The 23,193-nt window shown below is 38.3% G+C and overlaps 2 protein-coding genes across 2 annotated transcripts; both read right to left on the reverse strand.

Annotated features, from left to right (window-relative positions):
* Nucleotides 1-908: 908 nt before the first annotated feature.
* LOC106094271 (uncharacterized) lies at nt 909-8,111 on the reverse strand. The gene is made up of 3 exons (XM_013261473.2): nt 7,998-8,111; nt 1,906-2,050; nt 909-1,826 (listed from the first exon to the last, which is right to left on the reverse strand). Exons 1-3 carry the CDS (start codon nt 8,031-8,033, stop codon nt 940-942), a joined length of 1,068 nt encoding a protein of 355 aa, XP_013116927.2. The 5' UTR covers nt 8,034-8,111; the 3' UTR covers nt 909-939.
* Nucleotides 8,112-11,108: 2,997 nt separating this feature from the next.
* Nucleotides 11,109-14,627, reverse strand: LOC106094272 (cuticle protein 8). Its single transcript, XM_013261475.2, has 3 exons — nt 14,556-14,627; nt 11,685-11,810; nt 11,109-11,608 (listed from the first exon to the last, which is right to left on the reverse strand). Exons 1-3 carry the CDS (start codon nt 14,562-14,564, stop codon nt 11,324-11,326), a joined length of 420 nt encoding a protein of 139 aa, XP_013116929.1. The 5' UTR covers nt 14,565-14,627; the 3' UTR covers nt 11,109-11,323.
* Between the last annotated feature and the right edge of the window lie 8,566 nt (nt 14,628-23,193).

Genomic DNA, 23,193 nt, shown 5'->3' on the forward strand with positions numbered 1-23,193 from the left:
GCGCCTTGTAGGGGCTCAAGAAGCAAAATCGGGAGATCGGTTTATATGGGAGCTGTATCAAGCTATTGATCGATTCAGACCATATTAGACACATATGTTGAGAGTCATGAGAGAAGCCGTTGTTCAAAATTTCTGCCAAATCGGATGAGAATTGCGCCCTCTAGAGGCTCAAGAAGTCAAGATCCCAGATCGGTTTATATGGCAGCTATATCAAAACATGGACCGATTTTTACCATACTTAACATAGTTATTGGAACAGATTTGTATATGGCTATCAAAAAGACCAATATTTTGTTCCACAATTAGCCAATTAGACCATTCAATGTCCGTGTCGAATTTGGTCGAAATCAGACCATATTTCAATGTAGCTGCTATGGCGGCATAAATTATGCATTTTTCACCGGATTATGACGAAAGGTGGCCGGGCCGAACTTTGGTGGGTATCCAAAGTTCGGCCCGGCCAAACTTAATGCCTGTTTACTTGTTTTAATTAATGCGTTGGCATAAAAAAAAACTTCCCTACGCTTATGAGAGCTCACCCACAATCACATGGTAGAATAAATCTTATTATTTTATTATTGACGCCACCGTAGCTCAGAGTTGAGCATATCCGCCTATGACGCTGAACAGGTTCGAATCCTGGCGAGACCATCAGAAAAAAATTTTCAACGGTGGTTTTCCCCCCCTAATCCTGGCAACATTTGTGAGGTACTATGCCATGTAAAACTTTTCTCCAAAAAGGTGTCGCACTGCGGCACGCCGTTTGGACTCGGCCATAAAAAGGTTTGATGTCGTTGAATGACCATGGGCAAAATTTGCATTATATTATTGTACCATGCGCTATATGTTTAAAATAAATATTGACACAACATTTTGATTTTTATTTAAAAGCTAACTTCTACACTCTATTATGATTCCTATAATCTAATAATTCGTAATTTAATTTTTATCCTGTTGATATTCCTGTCGAGCTGCCCCTATAACTCGATCATCCCAGCCCTTGCTATCCAAAGGCAGTGATTTCGCTTTAGTTTGAGTTCTTACATCGCCTTCAGAGCTATGGGCTGTTGCCATTTTTAAAGTTTCAGTGGGCAAAGATTTCTCGGCATTATTTTCTTTAGATTTTACATACTTCTCGGCAGGACTAGCCTGCAAATTTGGTGCAGCTAAAATCTTTTCAGCATTATTTATTTTCTGCTCATCATACTTATTGGATTTTGATTGGGCCATGTCTTTTAGTTGATTTTCAGCAACTGGCGCTTCTTTGCTGACAGCCTCAGGATGGGGCAACTCAAATGGTATTATGGGGAAGTTGGGATGAATGAGCTCATTAAATGTGGAAAAGCCTATTTCATCAGCCTTCTTCTTGTTGTTGGCCAGTAAAGGAACATCGCCATTGATCACCTCTAGGACGGCAGGATTCACCAACTCTTTTTCCAAATCTGTGGGATTCAAATCTATGCCATGCTCTGCCTTAATAGGTTCCAAAGGCAACAATATCGAAGTTAAATTCATTTTCTCCTCTTCATCGTATTTCACTTCTGGCTGTAGGGGCTCTGGTGGCTTATCCATTAAAATGTTGGGTTTTTTCGTAGGCCAAATTGCAGCCCATTTGGCTTGATCACCAGGTTCGAAATTTTGTGTTTGGCTCAAATAACCCCGCTCGCGGTCAGCCATAAAATGTGTTATACTAACACTTCCATCCGGCCGGACATAGCCATAGGAGCCTTTTATGCTGCCATTGGCATATCGTTGTTCATCTCTAAACTGAATGTTGCCAGTGGCCTTGTCATTCACCTCAAAACCAAAAGCATATGTGTTGGGACCTATTGTGGATGTTAAATGTCAAGTTGGAGAGATTAAAAAGCTTTGGATTTAAGCTTCTATTAGTCGTAACCAACCTACCATAGATATTGTGTCGATAATAGGAGGTGACCGGATTACCGTGGTTATTGCCATTTTTTTCAGCCTGAAAATTGTCTTCATTTGTTGCGAGCAGATTTTGCGCAGTAATATGGCATACATTTAGGCTTAAAGTGAAGAAAATGCACTAGAAAAAAAATAAAGATAATAAAGATAGAAAATTAAAAAGAGGAATCAAAAATTTAATTTTAATAGTAAATTTCATGGATATCTAAAATTCATGACTATTTTTAAGAATTGTGTGTTAGCAAAAATATTTGTGAAAATTTTCGTCGGGCTACCGAAAGTGGTCTGGGTATAAATCCCTGAAAAATAGAAGTAGTTCTTTTCTGCAGGAGATACAAATTGCCTACAGTGGAACCTGTCTCCTTGGGTGGAGAGAATGTTCCATTTACAGAAAGCGCAAAATACCTGGGTGTTTTGCTGGACAGGAAATTGTATTTCAAACCCAACATTTTGGAAAGGACAAGAAAGGCCACTCTTGCCCTATACACCTGCAAGAGAGCCATTGGCAAAAGTTGGGGGTTTAGACTGCGTGTCATGCCTTAGGTATATACTGCAGTTGTCAGACTTATTATGCTATATGGTGTTGTGATCTGGAGGACGGCGCTTCAAAAATTCACCTACTGCTCAATACTTAACCGGATCCTGCCTTGTTTGTGCATCACGGCCGCACTGAGGACGACACCATCTGATGCACTGAATTTAATGCTACATCTTATGTCTCTGGACATTGTGGCTACCCAAATTGCAGCAACCCCTTCCGTGAGGTTAAGGGAGCTTTCTCATTGGTCATGTGGCGGCTACGGGCACTAATACAATATCCGATGTTCCAGGCAGTGTTGAAATTAAAAATTACTCTACCACCATTCCTGATAGAACCGATTGGAACTACGATAGCCCTGGTAACAGAAGTTACCTAGACTTCTATACGGATGGTTCCAAACTAAACGAGATCTGCGACGAGATCAGAACAGTTCAAAATTCATCTGTTCTGGGTGCCGGGCCACAGAAATATCCCAGGGAATTGTAAAGCGGATGAGCTTGCGAGACTACGAACTACTCTACATATTCCAGGGATACTGAAATCTGTGGGTATGCCTCTAGCGACATGTAAGCTAAGTTTTCAGGACCAGACCCCTAAGGACAACGAATGATAGATGGTCACAAAGAGGGGGCTGTGAGCATTCCAAAGTCTGAATGCTCTGAGGAGGTCTACTGCTTTGCTGTCATTGGCTAGAACAGACGTCTCAGTCATTGTGTCCGTCATGACAGGTCATGATATATCGGACAATATCATGATACTAGCCGAACCTGGCCCGCTGCGCCTTCTTTAACACTCTTATATCTTTTTAGGGTGTGGACACATCGCCCTGAATGCGGATATCGAATTTATGCCATTGTAGCCTATGACGCTAAACGCGTTCGAATCCTGGCGAGAACATCGGGCAAAGCGGTGTTTATTCCCTCTTAATGTTGGCGACATTTGTGAGGTACAGTGCCATTCATGGTCATTTAAAAAATGTTCCCCAAAGACGTGTCGCCATTCGGACCAGGCTATGAAAAAAACATGAGTTTAAACTTGAATCGGAAAACACTCATTGATGTGTAAGACTTTGCCCCTTCTCGGTTCATGGTGGTAATGTTCTTCCTTTGGGTAATGTTCTCATTAGGGGAGGGATGGGACCTCAGACATTTCGACTCAAATATGAATATTAAATTCGTAAATTCGGGTATTTTGGGGCTGGGGCGGCCACCGGCACATTGCACTGACAATAAATATCAAATTCGTTCTTTATTCCCAACGGAAATGAAGTTCAGTTTAGGGGGTGCTTTACCCCAAAATCCTTGGCTCCAAAATTTTATATCAAATTCGTTTTCTACTCTCAAATACCTTTCATTTGAGTCCCATATTGTCATAATGGGCCAAATAACCCATTTGACGTAACTTTAGGAGAAAAAGTGCCACCTAGACTTGAACGGAAATTTTAATGTCATATTCGCAATCTACTCCCTAATACCTTTCATTTGAGTCCCATTTAGCCATGGTCGGCTAATATGCCTATTAGGGGGTATCTGGGGGTGGGTGACCTCCCATTACTTGGACCTAATGTTTTATGCCATATTTGTAATCAACTGCCTAATGCTTTTCATTTGAGTCCCTTATTAAAATGAACTTCGAATATGTCTGTTTAGAGGAGTTTTGGGTTTGGGGGGGCCCGCTGGGTACTTGGACCCAAATTTTAATACCATATTCGTTTTCTGGTCTCCAATACCTTTCATTTAATACCCTTATTGTGCCCATCGGACCACTTTCGGATATGCGTGGTGTTTTTGGGGTAAGGGGGAGGGTCCGCCTTTACCAGATATCTAAAGATGCTAAAGCCTATATTTCTTTCCAGACAAACGAACACAATCTATGAAAATTTTAAGAAAGCGGTTCAGCCAAGTATCCTATAGTCATAATAGGCGTTTTTGGGAGGTGGCGTGACCCCCTAAACTTCGAAATGATTTTGTATGCCAGATTCGAAATCTACTCCCGAATACCTTTCATTTGAGCCCCATATTAAAATGAACGTCCAATATGTCTGTTTGGGGGGAGTTAGGGATTGGGGCTGCCCGAAAGGTACTTCGACTTAAATTTTAATACCATATTCGTATTCTACTCTACAATACCTTTCATTTAATATCTATATTGTGTTGTGTTTTTGGCATAAGGGGGAGGGTACGTCCCCCTTCCGATACCGAAATATTAAATAGCCTATATTTCCTTCCAGACCAACCTACACAATATGCTAAAATTTCGAGAAAATCGGTTCTGCAGTTCTTCAGTCTATACGGAACAAACAAACAGAGTCCCATATATTCGTGATTGGCAAATGTGCCCATTTTGGGCCTTTTTGTGGGGGTGGGGTGACCCCCTATACTTCGACATAAATTTGTATGCCAGATTCGTTATCTACTTCCGCATACTTTTCATTTGATACACATATTGTCCATATTGGTCCACTTTTGATTTTGGGTGGTGTTTTTGGGGTAACGGTGGAGGGTTCGCCCCTTCCGTTTTAAATAAATTATAAAGCCTATTCCTACTTCCTGACCATATTCGTAATCTACTGCCGAATAGTTTTCATTTGAGTCCCATATTGTCATGATCGTCAAATAAACTTATTTGAAGGTTTTGGGGGCCTAGGGCGGCCCCCAGGTACTTGGACCCAACTTTTATTATATATAATTCGTGTTGTACTCTTGAATACCTTTCATTTGAATCCCACATTGTCCCGATCGGTCCACTTTTATTTTTGGGTAAAACTATTGGGGTAAAGGGGAGGGTCTGCCCCCCTCCCGATATCAAAAAATTATATAGTCTATGTTTCCTTCCAGACCAACCTACACAATCCGATTTTGCCGAAATTTGGGACTGTGAGATGTGTTAGGCTCTTCAACGTCCTTCTATAAAATATGTCCCAGATCGGTCCAGATTTTAATATAGGTGCCATATAGACCGATCCGCCGATTTAAGGTCTTAGGCCCTAAAAGCCACATTTATTATCCGATTGGGCTGAAATGTGGGACAGTGAGTTGTCTTAGGCCCATCTACATCCTTCTTCAATTGGGCCCAGATAGGTTCAGATTTGGATATAGTTGCCATATAGACCGATCTCTCGATATAAGGTTTTGAGCCCATAAAAGGCGCGTTTATTGTCCGATGTCGCCAAAATTTGGGACCGTGAGTTATGTCAAGCTCTTCGACATCCTTCCTAAATTTGGCCCAGATCGGTCCAGATTTGGATATAGCTGCCATATAGACCGATCCTCCGATTAAGGGTCTTAGGCCCATAAAAGCCACATTTATTATCCGATTTTGATGAAATTTGAAACAGTGAGTTGTGTTAGGCCCTCCAATATTCTTCTTCAATTTGGCCCAGATCGGCCTTGATTTGGATATAGCTGCCATATAGACCGATCTCTCGATTTAAGGTTTTGGGCCCAAAAGAGGCGCATTTATTGTATGATGTCGCCAAAATTTGGGACAGTGAGTTGTGTCAAGCTCTTCGACGTCCTTATTCAATTTGGCCCAGATCGGTCCAGATTTGAATATAGGTTCCGTATAGACTGATCTCTCAATTTAAGGTTTTGGGCCTATAAAAGGCGCATTTATTATCCGATTTTGATGAAATTTGGAACAGTGAGTTGTGTTAGGCCCTCCAATATTCTTCTTCAATTTGGCCCTGATCGGCCTTGATTTGGATATAGCTGCCATATAGACCGATCTCTCGATTTAAGGTTTTGGGCCCAAAAAAGGCGCATTTATTGTCCGATTTTGCTGAAATTTGGAACAGTGAGTTGTGTTAGACCCTCCAATATCCTTCTTCAATATGGCACAGATCGGCCCAGATTTGGATATATCTGCCATATAGATCGATCGCTCGATTTAAGGTTTTGGGGCCATAAAAGGCACATTTATTGTCCGATTTAGCCAAAATTTGGGACAGTGAGTTGTGTTAGGCCCTTTGACATAAATCTTAAATTTGGCTCAGATCGGTCCAGATTTGGATGTAGCTGTCATATAGACGGATCCGCCGATTTAGGGCTTCAGCCACATTTATTATCCGATTTTGCTGAAATTTGGGACAGTGAGTTGAGTTAGGCCATCCAATATCCTTCGTCAATTTGGCATTTATTATCCGATTTTGCCGAAATTTGAGACAGTGAGTTGTCTTAAGCTCTTCGACGTTCATCTTCAATTTGACCCAAATCGGTCGAGATTAGGATATAGCTGCCATATAGACCGATATCTCGATTTAAAGTCTTGGCCCCATAAAAGGCGCCTTTAAAATCCGATTTCAATGAAATTTGACACAGTGACTTATGTTAGGCTTTTCGACATCCGTGTACTATGGTTGCCCAAAAAGTAATTGCGGATTTTTTAAAAGAAAGTAAATGCATTTTTAATAAAACTTAGAATGAACTTTAATGAAATATACTTTTTTTACACTTTTTTTTCTAAAGCAAGCTAAAAGTAACAGCTGATAACTGACAGAAGAAAGAATGCAATTACAAAGTCACAAGCTGTGAAAAAATTTGTCAACATTGACTATATGAAAAATCCTTAATTACTTTTTGGGCAACTCAATAAAAAGACCAATATTTTGTTATAAACAATTGAACAATGACTTGCACGTATTAGTATTTGGTCCAAATCGGAACATATGTCGATATAACTGCTATTAGGCATAATTTATGCTTTTTTCACCGGATTTTGCCGATAAGTGGTTTACATATATACTTGAGGTGGTGGGTATCCAAAGTTCGGCCCGGCCTAACTTAACGCCTTTTTACTTGGTTTAGAATCCATTGTGATGGCTTCACAAAATTCGGCCTGGACAAACCTACCATGTTTTTAACTGTTTCTATTAGATTTCATTGAAATCTATACTTGAACCATAAATCAAATCAAAGGACGAAAAATTCTTTCTTCTGATTGAACTTTTTGAGTTCCCAAAAGATGTATTTTTACCAAGCCAAGAGGGAGGGTATCTAAACACTACTTAGTAGTCGACATTTGTGATGTCTTAAGCCATATATCGGGTTGCCCAAAAAGTAATTGCGGATTTTTAAAAGAAAGTAAATGCATTATTAATAAAACTTAGAATGAACTTTAATCAAATATACTTTTTTTACACTTTTTTTCTAAAGCAAGCTAAAAGTAACAGCTGATAACTGACAGAAGAAAGAATGCAATTACCGAGTCACAAGCTGTGAAAAAATTTGTCAACGCCGACTATATGAAAAATCCGCAATTACTTCTTGGGCAACCCAATATATGGCTGAAGACATCACAAATGTCGCCTGAAAGTTTTGTCCAATATGTTCAGAGTCATATTGTTAGGCTTCATTTTACTTTTATTTTCTCTTTAAAACAATTTGTTTTTAGAAGGCTCACTTTTTATTGAGGTATATACTTTATAATGCTTACATTTAGCATTGATTTCATTTCACTTTCATGTTCACTTGTTCAACATGGTAATATGACCTCATACAACAGGTGTACATCCCAATAGCCAACTTACTCGAACAATAAACACTAAACGCTCGTTATGAGACATTATTAAAATTATAACAACAAATATTTCTTATGACCGAATCTGAGCTTTTTTTTTCAATTTTCTTCTTCGACTTATCAACACGACAAAGTTTCAAATAGTACTGAATCCAGCTCAATTGAGTTAATAGAATTTTACTCGTTTGCCAACAAGAAAGTTTTCAATTGCTCAAACATTTCTTTCATTTGTTTTTGGTTAGTTCAGTCTCAATGGTAATTGAATGACTATAGAATTGTGCCGACGCAAAAATAGTCATCAGCTTTTCGCACATTTTTTGCTTAGAGAAGAGCAGGTTAAAAGCAATCGAAAAAAAACTGAGGAAAGGTACAAAAATTAATTAGGTATTCTGTTCAAATTGCCGCCCAATGGTAATTTGATTTAAATGTAAATTAACGATGGTCCCACAAAAATTGTAAAAGCTATTAGCGAAGGAAAAAAGCAACGTTGTTGGTTCTTTGACAGTTATGGGTTTGTTGCCAAAGTCTTTTGTTTCTGGTCGGCTCTAGCAACTGTGTTGGCAACAACAACATAGCAGCTTTAGCCGATAATTAGGAATTTTATGGTATGTCGTAATACTTCAGATGGTATTTTGAGAATGCATTATGGCGGTAACTTCTATATGAAAAACAAAAACGTTAGAAAGCTAATCATTACAAATGCATAAAATAATGCAGTTCCTAAAAGAGCTTCAATTAATAAGCAATAAAAGTTGATTAAGGTTAGGTTACTATGAGAGGAAAAGCAACTTGGAATAGGATTATGATTTAAAAGTCTAATAGAAGAAACGTATATTTCGCAGAAAGAAAAAGGAAATGGAAAGACGTGAGAGTGAGCGAATTGAGATGTACAGGAGTCAGAATGAAGTCCGCAAATTCTACCAAAGAATTAAACATCAAACCGATGGCTTTGGTGCAGGCACATCCTCCTGCAGAGACAAATAAGGAAATCTGGTAACTGACACAGATAACATTCTGAGGATATGGAAAGAACATTTTACCCAACTGCTAGTGTCCGACGTTGGCGTCGAAGAGGATACCGCAGAACCAATCCCTGATGATGGTATAGAATGTTTACCTCCTAGTCAGAATGAGGTCCAAGTAACAGTGACCCGACTAAAGAACAACAAGGCAGCAGGAGCCGATGGGTTACCCGCTGAACTATTGAAGACCGGTGGCGACACGCTGATAAGGCGTATGCATCAGCTTATCTGCGCAATGTGGCTAGAAGAACGCATACCCGATGATTGAAACCTCAGCATACTATGTCCCGCACACAAGAAAGGAGGCAAGACGGAATATGCCAACTACAGAGGAATAAGTCTCCTTTCCATTGCATACAAGATACTCTCGAGCATACTGTGGGAAAGATTAAAACCTAAAGTCAATGAGATAACTGGGCCCTATCAATGCCACCTTTAGACCTGGTAAATCCACCCTAGACCAGATATTCACACTGCGCCAAATCCTGAAAAAGACCCGAGAAGGAAAAAACAACACCTACCATCTCTTTGTTGACTACAAAGCCGCCTTCGATACTCCTCTGCGTTCAAAGGTATTTCAAGCCATGTTTGAGTTTGGTATCCCTGGAAAATTAATAAGACTCTGCAGGATGACACTTACGCTGATACGCGTTCTTCAGTAAGAATAGGAAGGAGTGTCTTCGAACCATTTAATATCAAACGAGGTTTCAGACAAGGAGACAGCTTTTCGTGTGATCTCTTTAATATCCTGCTGGAGTTGATTATACGAGATGCAGATGTGAAAAGATATGGCACACTTATCACAAGAGAACACATGCTACTCGCCAATGCCGACGACGTCGATATCATTATTCGTTCATCGGAAGTAGTAACTGCAGTCTTTGAATGAATCGAAAGAGAGTCAGTGAAAAGAGGTCTGGCGCAGTAAATGGAGATTAGACGAAATGGATGGTTTGAACTCCCAAAAGGCCTTGCACAACCGAGCAGATAAAGAAAATGGAGAAAGTTGGCAACCACAACTTTGAGACAGTCAGTAACTTTGTCTACCTCGGCACTGCCGTAACCGAAACGAATGACACCAGTTTTGAGAATAATACTGGCAAACAGATGCTACTTTGAACCAAGTAAGCAGTTTAGAAACTAGGCCACCTCTCGATAGACGAAGATTACACTATACAAGACACTGATACTACCCGTGCTGCTATATGATTCTGAAGCATGGGTACTTGTGAAAGTAGATGAGGCAGTTCTTGGAGTATTTGAGAGGAAGATTCTTCGTAATGGAGAATATAGGCGTCGTATGAACCCCGAGCTGTATGACGACGATAGAATAGTACATGCATCAAAACATAACGGCTGCGTTGCTTAGGTTATGTTGTCTGAATGAATGAAGAAGCTCCAGCAAAGAAGTTTTTTGAAGGCAAACACGGTGGTACACGCAAACCAGGATGACCAAAAGCCCGATGAAAAGATCAAGTGGTGGGAGACACCTCGAAACTTGGTGTCAGAGATTTTGGAATGAGCGCAGAAAATCGAGGCGCTTGGAACGCTATTCTACGTTCGGGTAGTGGAACAAATATTCTGTCATATCCAATTAAAGTAAAGTAAGTAAGTAACCTATTTTTCCGGGTGAATACCTTTTGGGCATTTACCAATCGCCCAACTCTAATAATGGCTTAAAAGGAAATGAAAGGGCGTTCAGTCTGTCAGTGAAGATTAAAGAGTTGCAATCATAAAGTTTTGAGCTACTTCTTAGGTGTGAGAAAGGTGTTTTCACTTCATAATTTTTTTTCGCTTTTATTTGTATCTATAAGCTTTGCTGTTTTGTTGCAAATCATTCGTGGTGTATTCTGTATTTATAATATAAAACATAAGCAATAGTAGAAACTGCAAATTGTATGTTAGGAAATAAGGTAAAACTGTTAAAACAGGTACATAAAACGAAAAAAAAAATAGTTTTATCACAAATAAAAAGAAAATATTTTTAGAAGACTAGTTGTTGAAAGAAAAGTTATTTAGTGAAGTTTTAGTCACTAAAATTTTGTTGCAAATTAATATCGAAATAATGAAATTAATAAAAAACAAACTGCAAATTGTTAAACATTCTACACTCATAAATGTGGTTGAGCTATTCAATTGTAAGGCTAATAAAATGAAATGAAAGTAATCTATAAAATAGACAATTCTTCTTAAAACTTAACCAGCTAATCTACAAACCACACTCAAGATATTACAAGTCTTCTTCAAATTCGTTTGATCTTACATCTAGCCAAGATGTATTTTAATCTCCTTTAGTGTTGTTTTTATTTTCTCTCTAATAATGATGTAACAGAGCTGGAGCGGGAGCATGCGCATAAATTGGAGCCGCATGAATTGCATGAATAGGAGCTGCATGTGCTGCTGGTGCAGTCTTATGAACGACGGCATTGAATCCATTGTGATCATCGGCACTGTAGTCCACAGTTCGGACTGAACCATCAGCTTCGACCAATGAATATTGACCTTTGACAGCATCACCATCACGTTCTTCAGTTTGTGACTTAATATCACCGGTGTGAGGATCCTTAATGCCATAATTGAAGGAGTATTTGGGATATGCCTGCGGAAGTAATACAGTTTACAGGTGATTTATTTCTTTTCGATAAATTACAATTGAAAGTCCATTTTTTACAAACCACAGGTTCGGCATGGGCATGAGCTAGGACGGGAGCAGCATGGATAAGTTGTCCATGACCATAGTGACCCAATTCAATTGGTAAGGATTGGACAGCAGTTGCAATGAATGCAATGGCAACGATATACTTGAAAGAACATAAGATAAGGTATTTTTGAATATAAGGTTGTAAATTAATTTTTATACCCACCATCGAAGGATGGGGGTATATTCATTTTGTCATTCCGTTTGCAACACATCGAAATATCCATTTCCCACCCTTTTAAGTATATATTCTTGATCAGCGTAAAAATCTAAGACCATCTAGACATGTCCGTCCGTCTGTCCTTCTGTCTGTTGAAATCACGCTACAGCCTTTAAAAATAGAGATATTGAGCTGAAACTTTGCACAGATTTTTTTTTTTGTCCATAAGCACGTTAAATTCGAAGATAGGCTATATCGGACTATATCTTGATATAGCCCCCATATAGACCGATCCGCCGTTTTAGGATCTTAGGCCTATAAAAGCCACATTTATTAGCCGATTTTGATGAAATTTGGGACAGTGAGTTGTGTTAGACCCTTCGAAATTCTTCGCCAATTTGGCCCAGATCGGTCCAGATTTGGATATAGCTGCCATATAGACCGATCCTCCTAATTAGGGTCTAAGGCCTATAAAAGCCACATTTATTATCCAATTTTGCTGAAATTTGGAACAGTGAGTTAGGTTAAGCCTTTTGACATACTTCTGCATTATGGGACAGATCGGTTCAGATTCGGATATAGCTGCCATACAAACCGACCCTCCGATTTAGGGTCTTAGTCCCATAAAAACCACATTTATTATCCGATTTTGCTGAAATTTGGAACAGTGAGTTAAGTATAGCCCCTTGACAGACTTCTGCATTATGGGACAGATCGGTCCAGATTTGGATATAGCTGCCATATAGACCGATCCGCCGATTTAGGGCCTTAGGCCCATAAAAGCCACATTTATTATCCGATTTTAATGAAATTTGGAACAGTGAGTTAAGTAAAGCCCCTTGACAGACTTCTGCATTATGGGACAGATCGGTCCAGATTTGGATATAGCTGCCATATAGACCGATCCGCCGATTTAGGGCCTTAGGCCCATAAAAGCCACATTTATTTATACGATTTTGCTGAAATTTGGTAAAGTGAGTTAGGTTAAGCCCCTTGACATACTTCTGCATTATGGGAGAGATCAGTCCAGATTTGAATATAGCTGTCATATAGACCGATCTCTCGGTTTCAGGTTTTGTGGCGTAAAAGCCACATTTATTATCCGATTTTGCTGAAATTTGGGACAGTGGTTTGTGTTGGGCCCTTCGACTTCGTTTTCAATTTCGCCCAGATCGGTTCAGATTTGGATATAGCTGCCATATAGACCGATCCTCCTATTTAGGGTCTTAGGCCCATAAAAGCCACATTTATAATCCGATTTTGCTGAAATTCGGGACAGTGAGTTGTGTTAGACCCTTCGAAATCCTCCGTCAATTTGACCCAGAGCGGTCCAGATTTGGATAAAGCTGCCATAAAGACCGATCCTCCGATTAGGGTCTTAGTCCCATAAAAGTCACATTTACTTATCCAATTTTGCTGAAATTCGGTACAGTGAGTTAGGTTAAACCCCTTGACATACTTCTGCATTATGGGACAGATCGGTCCAGATTTGGATACAGCTGCCATATAGACCGGTCTCTCGGTTTTAGGTTTTGGGGCCATAAAAGGCGCATTTATTGTCCGATGTCGCCGAAATTTGGGACAGTGAGTTAAGTGAAGTCCCTTGACATCCTTCTTCAATTTGGCCCAGATCAGTCCAGATTTAGATATAGGTGCCATATAAACCGACCCTCCGATTTAGGGTCTTAGGCCCACAAAAGCCACATTTATTTATCCGATTTTGATGAAATTCGGGACAGTGAGTTGTGTTAGGCCCTTCGACATCCTTCGTCAATTTGGCTCAGATCGGTCCAGATTTGGATATAGCTGCCATATAGACCGATCCTCCGATTTAGGGCCTTAGGACCATAAAAGCCGTATTTATTTTCCGATTTTGCTGAAATTTGGGACAGTGAGTTAAGTAAAGCCCCTTGACAGACTAATGTATTATGGGACAGATCGGTCCAGATTTGGATATAGCTGCCGTATGGTTTTAGGGTTTGGGGCCATAAAAAGCGAATTTATTGTCCGATGTTGCCTAAATTTGGGGCAGAGAGTAAAGTTCAGCTCCTCCACATATTTCTGCAATTTGGTCTGGATCGATCAAGATTTGCATATTGCTTATATAGACTGATATCTCGATTTGAAATCTCGGCCCCAAAAAGACGCATGTATAAGCCGATATAACTGAAATTCGACACAGTGACTTATGTTAGGCTCTTCGACATCCATGTTATATATGTTTCAGATCGGTTTATTTTTAGATATGGCTACTAAAAAGACCAATATTTTGTTATACCTAATTGAACAATGACTTGAACTTATTAGTATTTGGTCCAAATCGGATCATATTTCGATATAACTGCTAAGGTATGCAATTTTCACCGGATTTTGATGAAAGGTGTTTTACATATATATCCGAGGTGGTGGGTATCCAAAGTTCGGCCCGGCCGAACTTAGCGCCTTTTTACTTGTTTTATTAATAAAGTTTTCCTTAAAGTTATCATTCTTTTTATGTTGAAAGCATTTCCAGTTGTTCACTTTTTTGTCACTTTGAAATATTTATTATAATTTTTTAATAATTTTTTTTTTGGGTTTATTATTTTCAATCTCCAACACAATTTTTTCTTGTTAATTATAACTTTGATGCTATATCCTTCTTGTCTTTTGGTCTTTTTGCAAAAAAAAAAAACGAATGTTCTTTTATACCTTCATCATTATGAATTCGACTCAAATTGTTTCCTTAGTTTTGCAAATACCGCTCCGAGTTAGTGATATCCACCGTTTGCCGAAGAACACTTTACTGATGCATATTTCAAATGACCAAAACTCCTTATATACTTTCCAGTTACAGTTATAATGCAAACACCCAAAAGCATATTTCAGCTATGCTTGCAACAGCATCTCAATCTGTCTGAAACCTTTAAATTGAGTCGAACTCTTGCGATACGCAGCACAGTGGAAGATATGAAAAAAAATTTGTTAAATTAAATTGGGCCTTAAAACAGTAAAAATTAATTAAAAACAAGTAAAAACATGTCTATGTCTACTATCGGCAAAGATACGGTTTTTGAAAAATTGAAGAAAAAACAGTAGGGAAGGGCAAATGTCGGGCGGTGCTGACTGTATTATACCCTACACCTACCCTTTAAGTACAATGTGTGACCTATATCCAATTCTGAACCAATTTTGATGGACTTCGGCGCGCAAATATGTTCAAACTATAAAAACTACGGTTGACAAATGACAACATTATGGCAAATTACCCAAAATCTGACGAACATGGATATACGAGCTATATCTAATTCTGAGCCGATTCCAAGCAAACTTCTCAGATAATGTGGCAGTCATTGAGGAAAGCGTTGTTAAAAATTTTCCCAAGATTGGTCAAACAATGCGCTTGCAGTGGCTCTTGGGGTGAAAATCTGGCGATATACATATATGGCTGCTATATCTAAATCTCGGACGATTTCTATGAATTTCACCATTAATATTGAGAGTTATAAGAAAATCCCTCATGGCGAATTTCGAGAAAATCGAATAACTAATGATCACTTTTTTGCAATATTTCTCAAAATCGGACGAACATATCTATGAGAGCTATATCTAAATCTGAACCGATTTCAAGCAAACTCCTCAGTTACTGTGGCAGTCGTCGAGGAAAGCGTTTTGCAAAATTTTGGCAAGATGGATCAATAAATGCACTTGCTATGACTCTAGAAGTTAAAATCGGACGGTATATATATATGAGAGCTATATCTAAATCCGAACCGATTTCCATGAAATACACCAATAATATTGAGAGTCAAGAGAAAATCCCAACTGACGAATTTCGAAAAAATCGGCTAACAAAAGACCATTTTATTGCAATATTACTGCAAATCGGACGAACATATATATGGAAGCTATATCTAAATCTGAACCGGTTTTGACCAAACTCTATGTATATTGTGGTAGTCGTCGAGGAAAGCGTTGTGCAATATTTTGGCAAGATTGGTCTATAAATGTGCTTGCAGTGGTTCTAGGAGTAAAAATCGGGCGATATATATATATAACAGAGCTATATCTAAATCTGAACCGATTTCCATGAAATTCACCTGTAATGTCCAGATTCGTAAAAAAATCCTTTCTACCAAATTTCGAGAGAATCGGTTAACAAATGACCATATTGTTGCAATATTACTGCAAATCGGACGAACATATATATGGGAGCTATATCCAGATCTGAACCGACTTTTTCCAATTTCAATAGGCTTCGTCTCTGGGCCGAAAAACATGCCTGTACCAAATTTGAAGACGATCGGATGAAAACTGCGACCTGTACTTTGTACACAAATTAACATGGATAGACGGACGGACAGACAGACGGACGGACAGACAGACGGACATAGCTAAATCGAATCAGAAAGTGATTCTGCGTCGATCGGTATACTTATCAATGGGTCTATCTCTCTTCCTTTTGGGTGTTACAAACAAATTCACTAAGTTATAATACCCTGTAATAAACAATCTGACACTATATGCATCCTATAAGATACATTGCGCCTATAGAGGGCGAAATTTTCACCAATTTTTACTGCGCCTATAGAGGGCGCAATTTTCATCCAATTGTGCAAAACTTTTTTACAATGTTTTCTCTCGTGACTTCCAATTGATTTGGTTCTATCGATGGAGGCCACCGTAACGCAAAGGTTAGCATGTCTGTCTATGACGCCGAAAGCCTGGGTTCAAATCCATTCGTGATCATCAGAAAGTTTTTCAGTGGTGGTTTTCTCCTTACAAATGCTGCACTCAGAGACATTTTTCGTAAAACCAGCAAAAATGTTTGCTATTACAGCAGAAAGTCTGCTGAAAATGGGACAGCAGTAACTTTTTACAAAAAGAGCAAACACTCCTGCTGTTTGCAAATGGTAAAAGGTAAAAAAAGCACAAAAATACCATAAATATTTCAAAGTTCGTGCTAAGTTCGGCCGGGCCAAATCTTATAAAGGGTGATTTTTTTGAGGTTAGGATTTTCATGCATTAGTATTTGACAGATCACGTGGGATTTCAGACATGGTGTCAAAGAGAAAGATGCTCAGTATGCTTTGACATTTCATCATGAATAGACTTACTAACGAGCAACGCTTGCAAATCATTGAATTTTATTACCAAAATCAGTGTTCGGTTCGAAATGTGTTCATTCACCGTAACGTTGCGTCCAACAGCATCTTTGAAAAAATACGGTCCAATGATTCCACCAGCGTACAAACCACACCAAACAGTGCATTTTTCGGGATGCATGGGCAGTTCTTGAACGGCTTCTGGTTGCTCTTCACTCCAAATGCGGCAATTTTGCTTATTTACGTAGCCATTCAACCAGAAATGAGCCTCATCGCTGAACACATGAATGAACACATTTCGAACCGAATACTGATTTTGGTAATAAAATTCAATGATTTGCAAGCGTTGCTCGTTAGTAAGTCTATTCATGATGAAATGTCAAAGCATACTGAGCATCTTTCTCTTTGACACCATGTCTGAAATCCCACGTGATCTGTCAAATACTAATGCATGAAAATCCTAACCTCAAAAAAATCACCCTTTATACCCGCCACCATGGATCGCATTTGTCAAGTTCTTTGAATGACTTTTTCAATATATATATGATCTACATAAAGTTATCGACCGATATAGACCGTACTTGTCATGGCTGTTAGAAGTCATAGAAAAATGCCACCTCGAAAATTTCAGGGAAATCGAGTAAAAATTGTGCCATCCAGTGGCTCAGAGTGGCAAATTGGGAGACCGGTTTATATGGCAGCCATATCAGGTTATTAAAAGATTAATATCATACTTGGCACAGTTGTTGGAAGCCATACGGACATATGTAAAAATTTCAGCCAAATCGCATAAGAATTGCGCCCTATAGAAGCTCAAGAAGTCTAATCGGGAGATCGGTTTATATGGCGGCCATATCAGGTTATGGACTGATTTAGGCCATACTTTGCATAGACGTTGGAAGTGATACCAAAACACCACAGCCAAATCGAATAGGAATTGCGCCCTCTAGAGGCTCAAGAAGTCAAGACCCAATATCGGTTTATATGGCAGCTATATCGAAACCTGGGCTGATTTGGCCCATTTACAATTACAATTTTGCTAACATTTGGGAGAGTGAGTTGTGTTAGGCCCTTCAACATCATTCTGCAATTTGTCCCAGATCGCTCCAGATTTGGATATAGCTGTCATATAGACCGACCTTTCGATTTAAGGTCTTGCGCCCATAAAAGGCGTATTTATTATCCGATTTTGCCAAAATGTGGAACAGTTAGTTAAATTAAGCGCCTCGATATACTTGTGCAATATGGCAGAGATCGGTTCAGATTTGGATATAGCTATCATATAGACCGATAACTTGTTTAAGGTTTTGGGCCCATAAAAGACGCATTTATTGTCCGATGTCGCCGAAATTTGGGACAGTGAGTTGTGTTAGGCCCCTCGACATACTTCTGCAATATGGCCCAGATCGGTTCAGATTTGAATACAGCTGCCATATAGACCGATCACTTGATTTAGGGTTTTGGGCCCATAAAAGACGCATTTATTGTCCGATGTCACCGAAATTTGGGACAGTGAGTTGTGTTAGGACCTTCGACATCCTTCTTCAATTTGGCTTAGATCGGTCCAGATTTGAATATAGCTACCATATACACCGATCTCACGATTTAAGGTTTTGGACCCATAAAAGGCTCATTAATTGTCCGATATCGCCGAAATTTGGGACAGTGAGTTGTGTTAGGCCCCTCGACATTCTTCTGTAATATGGCACAGATCGGTTCAGATTTGGATATAGCTGCCATATAGACCGATCCGCCGATTTAAGGTTTTGGGCCCATAAAAGACGCATTTATTGTCCGATATCGCCGAAATTTGGGACAGTGAGTTATGTTAGAACCTTCGACATCCTTCTTCAATTTGGCTTAGATCGGTTCAGTTTTGAATAAAGCTACCATATAGACCGATCTCTCGATTTTAGGTTTTGAGCCCATAAAAGGCGAATTTATTGTCCGATGTCGCCGAAACTTGGGACAGTGAATTGTGTTAGAATCTTCGACATCCTTCTCAATTTGGCTTAGATCGGTCCAGATTTGAATATAGCTACCATATAGACCGATCTCACGATTTAAGATTTTGGACCCATAAAAGGCGCATTAATTGTCCGATGTCGCCGAAATTTGGGACAGTGAGTTGTGTTGGGCCCTTCGACATCCTTCTTCAATTTGGCTCAGATCGGTCCAGTTTTGGATATAGCAGACATATAGACCGATCTCTCGAGTTAAGGTTTATGACCCCAAGGCCCATTTATTGTGCGTATTCGCCGAAATTTGAGACAGTGAGTTGTGTTAGGTTTTTCGACATCCGCGTAATATCAACAGACAGTGTTTGCTGATATCAGCAGACTTATTTATCTGGGTGTGGCTATATTTGTGAGGTACCCTGCCATGTTGAAACTTCTCCACCAAGTGATATGGCTCGCCGTTCGAACTCGGCAATATAAAAGGCAACTTTCGTTGAGCTTAAACATTAATCGGACTGCACTCATTGATATGAGAGAAGTGGCGCCTGTTCCTTAATGAAGTTTTAATCGGAAATTTAGCAGTTATGGTTGGAAATGTATTTTTCGTTGTGTTGCAAACGGATTGAGGTGGTGGGTTTAATAATACCAACATTTATAAATGTTCTTTTGTTTGATGAATTATTCCTTTAAGGTTTTTTTTTTTGTAATTTTCAACTACCCCACTGTGTATTGCACCATTCTTAGACCAGTAAATTCAAACCTACCCACTTGCAACGTGCGAAAATCTCTCACGCATTGCCAGGCCTCACCTTCTTTGCGGCCTAATCAAGCGCAAACCATGTGACTCACTAACCTGCTCCTAATTGTGAAACATTTGCAAACACAACATTATCGCCGAGCCTGGACACAACTTTGATTGGGAGGAGTGTAAACAATTTTTTATTCCAAAACTTGCAGACCCGGTGCAACCAAGAGTCAAAGGAAAAAATGATTAAATGTCTCATACACAGGGGAGAGAGACATATGCCAAGCAGTTTGTGTCAAAGCAATTTTTCATATTTGTAAAAAGCTTTGCAGATAAACAATAAACATATAATTGAAAATTTTACTAACATATTATGGTAAGCTAGATAATGATACTATCAGCAACTCCTTCAAGTAGAAAACCTTCTACAAGTTGCTGAAAAGAAAATTATCATCATTGAAAATAAATTTTTTGTCGATAGGACACCAATGAATTGGGTTCACTCTGAAGCTATGTATACGCCCTCCACCATAGGAAGGATGTAAACTAACGTAGTCTTTCCAAAGTTCAGTGTGGGCATCAACAAGCTCTCTCAATCTTGCTCTTTCGTTGACCAAAGCCAACATATATGGATTGAATTCAATTCTCTTTGGGTGGAGCGGATCCATGTGCTTCTCGGGAGTTACGTATAATCATACTACCCCTGATAAAATTGATAAGTTCTTGGAAACAATTAGCCAATAAAACGTGTACAATTATTGCACTGTAAGCATAAGTGAATTTGACATTCTTTAGTTTGACTTTATTTTATTTTTCCAGTTAAAACTGTCTGGAGCTGAGTATACAATTATTTACAAAAGTGTGTTAATCAAATTTCATTTAAAATAAACTTATGCTAACACTGCAATAATTAATTAACAAATAATACCTGTAGAATAAGTAAATTAAAAATGTAAAAGTCAGTCTTAGTTCCATCCTCTTAGTCGCAAGTCGACGAATAAATAAATAAAAGAAAAAAAAAAAAACAATTGTTTTTTTTTTAATAAACATAATTAATCAGGTTATCTAATTGGCGCAGTCGGTAGGATCCTTTAGGAATTAAAAAGGATCCAGTGAAACGTACCTAAATTATAAATAATTAAATAAATTCTGCGAATCCTACGGGACCCTCCAGGATTATAAAATAAACAATAGTGCAGTGAATAATTCAAAAAATTGAACACCACTAAAATAAACAATAGTGCAGTGAATAATTCAAAAAATTGAACACCACTAAAATAAACAATAGTGCAGTGAACATTTAAGTTAAGTGGACACCACTAGATAAAGGAAGTCAATCCTTTTTTTTTTTTCTTTTAAAAGTGTATTCGCAAAGGCAAAAAGTCTTCGACAAACGAAGAAGAATGGAGGAACAAGCTCACATCGCATCCGTAAATGTGGCAGAAGAACTAGCCAGAAAGGATCAACAATTGGAACGGTTACGCCAAGCATATCTAGAATTGCAACAGCAAACACAAGAACTACAACAACAACAGCGTAACCCGGTGTTATATGATACACAATCAAATAATGCAAAAGACAACATTTTAAAAACGATAAATCATCTACCCATTTTCACCGGCACCGGAGAAGTAACGGTGAACAGCTTTTTTAGTAGCACTGAGTACTTGCTGTCAACTATACAAGATGAAAATATTAAGAAAGAGGCCATAAGAACAATATTCTATAAAATAATCCAGGGACAAGCTAAAAACGTCATAATAAACATACCCACACCGGACAACTGGCAACTAATCAAGGAGACTTTAAAACTAAGGTATAGACCGAACGTGGAACCACACAATATATATAGGATGATAGCCAACTTAAAAGTAAATTCGGTAAGTGAATTAATAATAGAGTTGCAGAATCTAAAATATAAGGCAGATGAGTTAATAGTTTATTACCGAAATGACCACTATATTGACTTATCAAACGTGGACAGTCTTTTAGTAAATACAGTTAAGGAAATGACACAAGGTACACTGTTAGACAAAATTTACGAAGAAAGAAACATTAATGATATATTAAAAATATTGACAAGAAGGAGATTTGAAGACACATGCATTAGGCCAGAATATAGGAAGTTTAGGACTAAAGACGACGTAACATTTAGACAAAATCGGTCGCAAAATAGGAATAATTTTAATCCGCAGATTAACAGTAATAACCAGGGATATAATCAACGGAATTGGTTAGGACAAAATAATTTTAGGTCGGATATTAGACAAGAACGAAATAATAATGATAATAATAAAACCTATAATAATAATAATAACGATAACTATAATAGGAATAGAAACTTTAATCATTCAGGACAGTATAGAGTCCAACAAAATAACAGTTATAATAATAACTATAATAATAGGAATCAAAATGGAAATTTTAATCATTCAGGACAGTATAGAGTCCAACAAAGTAACTATAATAATATGTCGGGAAATTTCAGAAGGTTTCAGCAACAGGTAGGAAACCCTAGACCAAATTTCAGCCAAAATCGCTTGAATCAACCTAGGCAAGACCAGCAGGAACCTATGGAAATAGACAATATAGAAGTAGATAATTATCGAGTAGTAGGAAACTCTGAACCAAATTTACATCAGGATAACGGACAAGACCAAAGACAAAATAATTTTTTTCGGAAACAACCTCCGATTGTTTACCTACCATAACCATTACGATTAATAAAAGGAAATATAAAGCTTTGATTGATACAGGCGCAAACTTAAGCCTGATTGACAGTAAGGTAAAAGATTTTGAACGAGTTTTACTAAAACAACCTATAGAATTTAGCACCATAACTAGGAAGGACATAATTAAATTTGAAGTTATAACTGACGCACCTATGGAATTTAACTTACCAAATTATACAAAAATTAAGTGGAAAATGCAAGAGTTAAAAGGAAGAAAGTACAATTTTATTATAGGAGTTGATTTACTAAACCATTTTAACACGATGATAAATTTAATAGACGGACACATAACATTTAATAACGAGATTACAAAATTTTTAATTAATCCATATAGGGATTTGGAAATATGTTCATTGGAAAAACTGGAAGTTGACTTGGACAGAATTCAGTTGAATCATTTAAATGCAGAGGAGCATTTAGAAGTTACGAGAATTTTAAGAAGATTCGACAAAATATTTTTTAAAGAAGGGGACCAATTGACAAGTACAATGACAATAAAACATGAAATAAGAACGACAACAAATGAACAGATAAATTCCAAATTATACAGATATCCGCCACAACATGAAGAAGAAGTACGACGACAGATCAGGGAAATGGAGGAACAGGGCATAATTAGGAAAAGTTGTTCAAGATATTCAAGCCCATTAATAGTAGTACCCAAGAAAATAGATAATTCTGGAGAGCGTAAATATAGATTAGTGATAGATTATAGGAAGCTTAATGAAGTGACGATCGATGATAAATATCCACTACCGAACATAGATTCAATTTTAGATAAACTAGGACGAGCACAATATTTTACTACCT

The sequence above is a fragment of the Stomoxys calcitrans genome, chromosome 1 (genome assembly GCF_963082655.1).
Source record: "Stomoxys calcitrans chromosome 1, idStoCalc2.1, whole genome shotgun sequence".
Lineage (NCBI taxonomy): Eukaryota > Metazoa > Arthropoda > Insecta > Diptera > Muscidae > Stomoxys > Stomoxys calcitrans.